Genomic DNA, 10841 nt, shown 5'->3' with positions numbered 1-10841 from the left:
AGACCTGCATGCAGTTATGCAGCAGTTCAAGGCTGTCTCTATTCCTTGATAAAAGACATATCAAATTCCCCCGATATCTCTGCATGCAGGTCCCACCAGAGGACCAGTCCCCAGCGTGCACGCTGCCTAAAGCCCCGTGCTCACCGGCAGCTGGAGAACAGGCTGCCGACAGACGTAGAGCACAACTGCTGCCCTGAACATCTTTATGTATTAGGGCACTCCAGGCCCTTCAGTGTTTTAAATTGGGATGATTAATTGGCTAATTATGAATTCTGTTGGAAATGTGTCATTTTGATTCTTTTGTTGTTTAGGGACTAAATTCTTCCCCTGGCAATTGCTTCTGAAAAGCTGTAATGTTGTCACTGCCACCCTGCCCCACCTAACCGGGGAGAACAGCTGGGGACTGAGAGGAGGAATTAAGGAGCCTTCTGCTCTATCACTGATGTGATGTTTGGGCAAAGAACCAGCCCCTGGGATCACACACTGCCACGTGGGAGACTCCAGATTCCTCTGTTGTCATCTTGTGAAACCCTTGGGAGACTCAGCACCCACTTTCATCTGTCTTTTTTTTTCTTCCTTGGTTTCTTTGACATCTCCTCCTCCTGCTCTGCTCCACAGCACCTGCAGGACTGGTACCTACATGGACTGCCTTACTGTTGCCCAGCTCCTTGCTAGCCTTGTCCCACGGCCCCTTTCCCACAGTGCCTGGAGATATTGCAACCTGTTACCAATCAGCAAGCTTTGTGGAGAGGCCCTGCAAGCTGCTCTGGTGTTTTGATCTCCCCTGCCTGCGTTCAGCCTCTCCCCCAGGTAGCCCCATCACCTCTCCATGAGCTGTCCCGGCATCCCGAGGAGCACAGCTCCTTTCTGCTCCCACCATCCAGGCACAGTCCCTCCCTCTGGTGCCACTCGATGAATAGTGTAAAAAAGAAGAGTGGGAAGAGAAGGACTTTTCATTCTTTATTTGTAGGAACAATTTGTTCGGTGAGAAGAACAGAGCTCTTACAATCACAATGGTGCTCCAGCCGAGCGCTGTACACATAGACTCCCCACACAAAGACTCCACGTGCACTGAGCCTGCTGAGCCCCCGTGCTGCTCGCAGGGCACGGGGCTCCCTCCGCGTGGAGCTGAGGCTTCAGCTCACAGACACGATTTCCAGGCAGGACAGACCACAGCTCCCTGCCACCGCATGGACCTCTGCCCCCACCGATCCCCCATACGGCTGCACAGGCAACAGTGGAGCATCACCCACCTGCATTGCTCAGCTTGGGCTTTGCTGAGATGGAGACTTTGTTGTATACTGTCCCTAGCAGGCGTTTGCTCCCCGCAGCGTACAAGTGCTCATTGCCAATGCCGGTCCGCTTTTGGACACATCCCTGTGTCTGCTCCTTTCCTGCGCCCCAGGTGCTTTGCAATGGGGGAGGGAGCAGCTCCACAGCCGCTGGGGACACCGGGCACTGCCAGAGGTCCTGGCTGCTCCACTTGTGGGTATGGATCCTGGACAAATTCTGCACAGCTGAATGAATAAAAAACAGGCTCATTCTGTGCCGAACTACGGGAAGCACAGGGAGCGGCAGCAATCAGGGAGTCAGAGAGGTTCTTGGAGGAGGAAAGAGGAGCATGGATCAAGTGGTAGAGCCTGACCAGGACGTAATGAGCAGCAGGTATTTGAAGAGCATCACTAGGAATAATGGAATGAAATTTTCAGGAGGAAATGTAGGTGGAATAGTAATAGCAACTCCTGACTTGGACTACAGAGCAGTCTCCCAAAGGACAGCACAATAACCCTGATGTCAGGGCATTTAAAAATAGACCCAACACACCACCAGTAAATGTAATACATGGAACAAGCCTGAAGGGTGAAAGGCAGATGGATTTGTAATACATCTCTTCCATCTCCAACTCTTACAGCTCTGCAAGGAAGCAATCAGCAATAAGCAGGTCATTGCTTTTGGACCATGCTGGCAAATTACCAGAACAACCATATCCATTTCACTTTTTGCAACCTGCTCTTGCACATGAGAGGATTTGTGAGAAAAAGAACTACAACGATCCTATGCATGTGTCTAACCTGAAAACTAGTCCCAAGGGCAGTGTTTCCAGTACAAAATACATGACTAAAGCCAGCCAGGAATCTTCTGAGGAACAGGGTTTGGTTGGGAAATATTTCCATTCAGCAACCACACAGGTTTGGACAAAGCCTTGGTGCGGCATCTCAGAGGGAAGGGTATGGGAGAAGCCAGGCTTCCCTGGAGCAGCTGGGAGCCATGCCAAGGGATGCCTGGACACCCCGGCTCCCTCCTGAGCGTGGGAGCTGTGGGAGAGCAGCAGGGCACGGGAGAGCCCCCCTCTCCCAGAGAAAAGGTTCCCCCCTGCACTGGGACACACAGGCTTTCCATGAAATGGGATACCTGACCATGAGTGGTTACTGCCAGGGTGCCAGTTTTTAGCAAAATGGGTAGGAACAGGCAATGCCGAGCATGAACCGTTACAGCACAGCTACAGCACTGTCTAGAGAGGGTCGTGCCTGCTGGTCTCAAACTGGCAGCGTTAAATGGGTCTGTACACGGATATCTCTTTTGGACAGAGCAGAAAAGACTGCCAGGTATTAAACCTCTGTGAGCCCGCTGGTGGGAACTTGCCCTGGCTGGGGATACGGCCCCCTGCAACTATCCAAAGCCAGGATGTACACATAGTAAGTTTGCTTCATTATAGCTGGGAGCGCTGTGAGGACAGGATCTGGGCAAGCAATTCACACAGAGACACATACTCGCACAAGCAGGAGAAAAATCTGGCTGAAGGGTCTCTGCAGAGCTTATGCAGCCTACAGCTGCCCTGCTGTCCTTCCTAACTTAAAGGTTTGCCCAGCCTATTCTTAATTCTTGAAAGCTCAAAATTGCACACTCACCCCAGGGAAAGTATTTCTGGTTTAACTGCAGCCTTTTCCTTCTGCCTTTTATGCACACCCTGTGTGCGTGCCCAGATCCGGCCCGCTCGAGGCATACACCCGCCCCTTCGCCCATTCCTGTTGCACAGACGCACAGCACGCACTCCCTCTCTCCATCCCCTCTTGGCTGCGGATGTTTGTGGGGAGGGTGCTCTGTTAGCAGCTTTGCATCAAGCAGCAAGAAAATAAATAAATAAATACGATTGCACATGAGGGAAGGGGTTTGCAGCTGGAAGCCCGAGAGAGAAGGTCTGAGATGGGGCTCCCGGCACAGTTCGGTACCGGCACGTTTTGCCCAGGACTCCGGGAACAGCTCAGTGAACCTGCAGCTGCCCAGCTGGGCATGACAGTCTGCAGCTGGGACACCACCTGCAATTAAGATGTGCGCGTTTTCCTATGGTTTTGAATCAGTTTTTCCTACAATTTCCTGTCTGAGCCTCCGTCACTCCCTCCGTCTCTGTCTCTTTCTCTGCTGAATTGAGCTTTTTACGATCCATGATGCAGGAGCTGAGCGTGCAGCCTGCCGGCATGCTTGCTTCCACAGCTACAGGAGAGGAACGGATGCTCTATAATGTTGTGGGGCTCGGGTGTTAAAACTTGGCTCCCAAGTGTGGCTGGCCGTGCTAGCATGTGACTGATTGCAAGTAAAAGGATTGCCAGGCTCAAGCCTTTCTCCTGTCTGAAGTCCAGGCACTGCAGTTGCACATTTGTTGGCATAAGGAGCAAACAAAGGACACATTATGTCTGCATTGTGCAACGTCAGCCCCGTCTACCAACAGCACCGTGCTGGGCAGCACAGCCATGCACTGGGCAGGATTTGCCCTGTGATAATACTTCTGCTTGTTTGTGAGGGTCTGTGCCCCACAGGCAGTACACGTAGGCCTAGAGAGAAAAAGAGGTAGGTAGAGAGGACACCAGAAGGAGAAATAAGCACAGAATAAATCAAAGCAATCTTCCACGCTCCTCCTCTCTCAGTCTTGGTCAGATTCCCGTTTCGTCTGGAGCCCCAGCCAGCACGTGGACAGGCAGCTGTGGGCACGTCCTGTCGGTCTCCTGACCTGGCCGTAAGGCAGTGACCTTGCTGTGCCCCTTCCAAACCAGCCACTGGAGACAGCCACGTGGTCCCGACACCCCCTTCCCTTTTGAAAGTGCTTTCCAAGGATGCTCTGCCAGGGAAACCCTTCTGCACCTTTTGTGGTGATTTGGACATTCACCTCCTTCAGTTCAAGGGCTCCAGTAGCTTCTTTCCAGAGCCAGTTTCCTATGCAGTGACTCCTGCAAAGTGCCTCTGCTAGTGCCGGTCCCCCATCTGTGTCCTCTGAGGCTAGTAGAGCCTTTCCTGGTCCTCTGGTTATCCTTTATCAGCTTCTCCTTCAGGTGATGCACGATGGGCTATGGGTTGGGATGAAGACGTTTGCCAAGGCAATCACTTCCCACAGCATCCCCAGGCTCAGAGAAGCAAGGCCATGCTCCCACGCAATCTCTTCAGAGCCCTCATGAGCTCAGGGTGGTGAGGAAGAGAGGTCAGCCCATTCAGCTCTCAACCATTCCTGGACACCCAGGGATCTCTGTGGGACAGAGAAAGAAAGAGAGAAAGAAAAAAACATCAGTTGGGCATGGTAGAGGTTGGGGTAGAGGAGAGATTCAGATGCCAGAAGCCAGGAGAGAGATAACACTTCCCCAGGACTCGCTGCTCCTGCCTGGTGGACACTGTCCACCGGCTCTGTCTTAGCCTTCAGGCACCCTCTCCAGCCGCTGCTGAACACCCCCTCGAAGGAGGCAGTGCGTGAGCGAGCACCTCCATGCCGGGCGTTGCTCTGCCCATAAGCGCCACTGCGTGCCGATGCTGCACCTCCTCGAGGTGGGCAAGCTTCTGCCTCCACGGTTTGCAGGGATGTTTCTACAGTGCCATTGCACTCCTGAGCTGTGTGATCGACCAAGGCGTTCAGCGGGGACAGCTGGGTGCTTTACTACCCGAGCAATGATTTTCCCACAGTATGGGAAATTAATCTTGAGATAGGGAAAGGAACAAATACTAGATGTGCCTGTGCTTTTATTTATTTGAAAGTGATATTTTAATAAGTACATGTCAAAGATTATGGTCTGTGAGTGTCTGTGTGGAAAGCAGAGTTTAAAACCAGAACTGATCTGCCCTGCCAAGTGTGTCTGTCCTTCCTCCCTTCCTCATTTCCCTCCCCTTCCTTCCTTCCTTCCTTCCTTCCTTCCTTCCTTCCTTCCTTCCTTCCTTCCTTCCTTCCTTCCTTCCTTCCTTCCTTCCTTCCTTCCTTCCACACAGCCCCAGTCCATACTGCACCTTATTGCCAAGAAGAATTCTACCTTGCACAAAAGAAGGAAAAAAAGTCTTTTGCCTTTTGTGTTTCCTCCTCCTAACCCCCCCATGCACTGCAATTACTTCTGCTGGTGCAGCCTGTGCAGTGAAGTGTGGGCTGGGGCTGGCAATCATTAAACACCAAGCTGAGGAGAAACTGATTTGCTAAATCAGCTGGTTTTAGATGATTTGGATATGTTAGTCACTACTGTTTAGTTTTATACATGGGGCACTGTAGGCTATCGGGACCTAAAGGTGTCACAACTGTAGCCCAGAAATCTTGTAAATCAGGAGCTCTTTAGAAAAATCCCTGAGATTTCCCATGTGGAATAAGAGCAGCTCCACAACTCCAGCCATGTCCACAAGCAACAGCCTCACAGTCATGCAGCAGGGGACCGAAGACTGACGGTTTAACCAGGAAGCAAATCTATACCCAAATATGAAGTAATGACGATGACATCAGTGACTTTCTGCAGTGTGGTATGCTAAACATCCTCGAGTTTTTCCAGATCAAAACCAGAATCTCTGAGTGAAGCTTCTCTGCCCTTTTTCATCAGCTTGAAGATAAAGGGCTCTTCTTCGACTATCCTATAGATGGAGCTTGTAAGCTTACAGGGAAACTTGAACCATGATCTCTCCAGGCAAAGCCACTGTTGTAGAGAGTGCAAATGGGAAGCAGGAGGGAATTCTCTAAACAAATTGCACGCCCGCATTCAGGAAAGAGAGCCATGAAGCAGAGCAAGGTTATGTTTCTGACTCTGCATCCCTCAGCCACCGTGATTTAATTGCCTCCTTTCCTAATTGGAAAGAGCTTTGCTCTTTGCAGTGGTGCTACTAATCACCCTCATCCCTCACAGGCAGGTCCCCGAGAACTTAATTCTTCCTAGGAACCCAAAAGAAGTCAATGTTTCTTGAAATCTGGATATATTATAACATGAGTATTATAATAGTGACTTTCTGGTATTCCAAATCCAAGCCACACACCTGAGTTTTGATAGAAGACAGAAGTCCAATGTCCTCTTCCTGCTGCCCCATTGGATGAGCTTCACACTCAAGCTCAGGTTTCTATGGCAATAATCACAGTTTTGTTTCACGACTGGTGAACTCTGCTGCTCCCCACCAGCGAACACATCAGCCGAGTTATTCACCACTAGTGAGAACAAAACGCGCGGGAAAACTGCGGCCATGCTCCCTTACCTCTCATTTCATCTCCACAGGGCCACCTTCCAGCCGAGTGTGCGGACAAGGAGGCGAGTGTGAGCGAGGTACCTCGGAGCTGCTGTGGGTCACAGGTTCAGCCTGGGCTTCTGAAACCCACGGCTGCTGCTCAGGGCAGCCATCCGTCCCCATGGCTGTACACCATGGGTGTGGGAACCATTCCGTGCACCCAGCTGGGGTTCCTTGGGGGTGGGAGCGTGGAGAACGGTTTTATTTCTCCTGTCTGTCAGTGACAGCTGTCAAGGCTGGACCCTTTGATAAGCAAGAGAGAGGGAAGGACTAAAGTTCTCATCTGGGTTCTGAGGATCCCCTGCTGCCTCCCACCTCTGCCAGCACAGCTGAGAGATGGGTAAAGCACGGCTTCGGCTTTTTTAAAAAAAGAAAGAAGGTGGAGGGTGTAAGTTCCCTGGGACACCCATGGTCCCATCCTGCTCTGTGGCGCCTCTGGGCTACTTGGTGGTTCACATGGACCCTGTTTCGACTTGCTGGCTTTAACGCAGTCATGCCACACATGGCTGCATTTCAGTATGTGCAAACCGAGCCACTCAGAGCAAACTTGTGCTATTAAAAGAGAAAGTCATTTATGAACAATTAAGAGATTGGCCAGATGCCAATAGAAGAGGGGTGTAAATCAGCTTGTCTCCACTGGCTTTAATGGAGCAAGGCTGACAGATGCTGAGGCGATCACTGGACCCTCTAACTTCCCGAAAAGCAGCCACCAGAAATCCAGGCTCTCCTTGCCAAAGTCTCTTTAAACAGCATGGTTGTTTAGGAAGCCCTGCAGCTTCAGGAGGAAATTTCCACTTCTCATCTCCTTCTGCTTAAATCCACAGTCTGCAGGCTGAAGCCACAGCAGAGCAGAGAGAGGAGCCAGCACCTCCTTTACAGCCAGGCTTTCACTTCTAGCCCTTCAGAGACAGGGTGGGAAAACAGAGAGAAACAAGTGAATGAGGATTACCACCCTGAACACTGCCAGCACAGAACGCCTGCAGCAACTGCTTGTGTCCTCTCAGAGGAGAAAAAAGTGCAGCCAGCATTCTCAACCCTCCGGACTAGCTCTTAGCACCAATTGCAAGGGCAGCTCCTCCACATGTCCCCCTGTCCACAGCTAGGGCCACCAGTTCCTCCTAGCGTCCATCAAGACATGAGGCTACCTCTACCACTGCCTCGCAATTATCGTCACAACACAAGCCAAATGGTCAGATTCATCCCTATCTGACCGTGACAGGCAATGGCACTAACCACTTCACATAGGAACATTGGTTTATATTCTCTTTTCACTAATGGCCCACTACATGGAGCTCTTTGAGACCTGTGGTGAAGGTACAGCTCATTTGCATCAACATAATGCCAGTGAAATCCATGGAGTTGCTCTCCATCATCACCACTGTATCCCAGAGCAAACCCTGGCCTGCTATACAGAAATACAGTGCTAGGACATGCTGAGCCCAACTACTTTTGCTCTTGTTCTGGTGTAAATCAGCAGCAACATTCTGAAGTCAAGGGAGTCTAACTTTCCCTTACACTGCCATTATGGCACTGACGTCAGTGGAGCAATTTCAGATTTATGCTAGTGTCATTGAGAAGGGAATTAGATCTAATTGATTTACACCACTGTAAAACTGATGTGCAAGGGGAACTGAGTTTGCAGCACACAGTCCTGTCCAGGCATTGATGGAAGACAGGGCTAGCTACCCAAATAACGGCATAATCTGAAGAATCCTTATTTATGGTGTCCGAATGTGTGCGTGCACGTAGGAAGGGGGTTTGGAAGATGGCAATTAAAATAAACAGCAGATCACTTCTCCTAAACATCTGTCTCGTAAAAGCAGAAAATCAGATGTTGCCCTGGAACGCGTGCTATTTGCTGCTCCGAGTAACACAGAGAGAGCACAGCTCGCCTGACCTCTTCCAACATTTCCTCTGCCCTGAGATCTGAATTCCTCAGGGTTCACAAGTCAAAACATAATATTCAAAACAGAAGTCAGCTGAAGAATCCTTGCAGCCTCTGTTCTTGACCAGTGCCTGTTCACCTGTGGGAAGTTGGATTTGCTCACCAGCCAAACACGATGAGAGGGATGGACCACCTGAGATGTGTGGAGGAGACAGGCCACATGCATTCATCTTGCTAACTACGTAGCCAGCTGGGTATCATGAATTTTTATTCCCTTATTTTGTTTCAGTACAGCCCTAGAAGAGGTGGAAGACTAATGAAATCACTTTTGGTCATTAGTCATAGTACATCCTGGGCATCCATTCTGCAAGGTGAAGATCTGATGAGAAAATAAAAATGACCTTTTCAATCAATGGGAATCGACTATCGCCCACATAGTCACAGTGGGACTTTGAAATGCCCCCTAAGGGACATTTCCCAAGGGCTCAAGGGAAGGATGAAGAGGGGAAAAAAGTTCCCTGCCTGGCCCCAGGCAGTAGGTTGGCAGTAGAGTGTCTTAGTGGTTTGCTAAGTGGTTTTGCAAATCTTAGAAGATTTGCTTCACCTAATTTGAGACACGCACACTGTGGAGATCTCCATCTGAGCTAGTCGTCCAGGGAGATGGGCTCCTCTAGGAGCTCAGTCCTCAGACTAACGTAGCTATCCACAAGGCAGCTGAGCAGCTTTTCCACTAAGGATCAACCAGATTTAGGGTGGAGTGAGGGCAGAGCAAAACAGGGTTTCACTCGACAGCCTGCCTGCATCCCAGGCAAACAGGACAGTCTGTCAGCCTTGCATTGGACAGTCTCTGCATCTAAATGGGGGTCTTCCAACCTAGTAAAGATTGGCACAGGTTGTCTGCAGATTCTCCCCACTTTCCTTTCCTGCCTCTTCAATCCCTTATTGGAAACTCTTGCTATTTTATCATGTTTCAGCAACCTGTCATCTACCATTTGCCAACAATTCTTCCTATAACCTTTAAATAGCATATGTTAAAAAGCGCAGCGTGTAAAAAGAATCCTAGGGTACAACAACATGAAATGAACCATCAGTTGCTTCTTCACAGACCAAGGAAAAGAAGAATCAGTTAAGGCATGATAAGAAGCTGAGGTGTAAGACAAGGGCATGAGGAATCCCAGTGTATCAATCCCAGAGTTAGGCTACTTTATGACCAGACTTACTTAAGAAAGGAAAAAATTACATCTCAACCCTTTTAGTTTGCTGTAACCCAAACTTGTGCTTTAGGGCATCTCTGTACTTGGCTGTATGAGGTGATTGATGTTCTGGGTGACAGATGGTGATCTACTTGTTTTTTTTCAGGACTCTGACACAGCATCTTTCCTCCACAGAGTTCATCCATGACTCCTAGGTACAAGTGACAGCTTCGGGAATACCTGGTAGTGCTTCTGAACACTTTATAATGCGTCTGTCAGCCCAGGAGTAGTATTTGCCCCATTATTCTCCCCTGCACCAGTTCGAGCTTATTTTGTACTCCTTCCCTACGAGCTCTCCTAAGAGACAGGGACCCAGCAGCCAATGCAACCAAGCCAAACTTTGACACAACTTTCCAGTTAGTATCAGTTCTTAGCACATGTCCAGCTTGCTCCCCACTAGCACCAATCTAACTTCACATCTCCACTTATTGGTTGTGGTATCAAATTTCTCAGAAGACCCAAGTCCTCTTTGTCCTTTATCACCAGTTGGAGAACACAGATATCCCACCACTAAGATATGTCTTGAATCTTGATCTCTTAAATCAATGCAGATGGCAGTCCCATCACTAAATCCCAAACCTGGATCTTCATTTACTTTGCTGAGAAATAATGTCCTCATCAAATTCTAGGTCTGAAGGACTTTTTTTTTTCCTGGCAGAGGAGCATCAAAGTAACTCTGGAGAGTAGCCAGAATGAGGAACAGCTGCAAAGCAACAGGATTTTAAAAGCTGTGTTATCTAATTTCTCTCTCATTTGCTTGCCCCAGCTTTTCTGAGGGGGTTGTTTGTTTCTTTTTTTGATTGTTGGGGAAGTGAGGACATTGTTTGCTTCGCTTTTTTTAATCATTGAACAGATTGAAGGCGGTTCCCAACAGAGCAACAATTCTCTTTGAAACTATTAAATCAAACTGTAAACTCCTGCAATCCCCCAGCAGGAACTCTTGACTGTTGGAGAGTTGGGAGACTTGTGTAATGCTTTTCTGGAGTTTTACATTTTTTGGCAAATAATTGTTTTCCTCCTTGTGTTTTCCTGACAGTAGTGCAATGGACTAGGGCATGTGCTGCTCTTGTGCACTCAACTCTTTGTAGTTGATAGACTTCACTCAAATGTTGCAACTGTGACATGAACTATCAGGACAAGTGGGAGGACTGTAGAAAGGGAAGATGCCTTCTGAAGCCTTAATGGAAGAGGTTTACTCT

The 10841-nt window shown here is 49.2% G+C and overlaps 1 protein-coding gene across 2 annotated transcripts in view; it reads right to left on the bottom strand.

Moving 5' to 3' along the window:
- Nucleotides 1–947: 947 nt before the first annotated feature.
- The window catches only part of ADRB2 (adrenoceptor beta 2), a 34609-nt gene continuing 24715 nt past the window's right edge, over nt 948–10841 (bottom strand). For both annotated transcript variants that reach the window (XR_008579262.1, XM_054841650.1), the window contains exon 2: nt 948–4516. Coding sequence is in view for 1 of the 2 variants with exons in the window: in XM_054841650.1 (XP_054697625.1) it covers nt 4482–4516 (35 nt within the window). In the remaining variant the exon portion in view is untranslated. The remainder of the gene's footprint in view (nt 4517–10841) is intronic.

Source organism: Grus americana, chromosome 14 (genome assembly GCF_028858705.1).
Source record: "Grus americana isolate bGruAme1 chromosome 14, bGruAme1.mat, whole genome shotgun sequence".
Classification (NCBI taxonomy): Eukaryota; Metazoa; Chordata; class Aves; order Gruiformes; family Gruidae; genus Grus; species Grus americana.
Note: the sequence above shows the minus strand (reverse complement) of the source record. Positions and strands in the feature narration are given on the sequence as shown.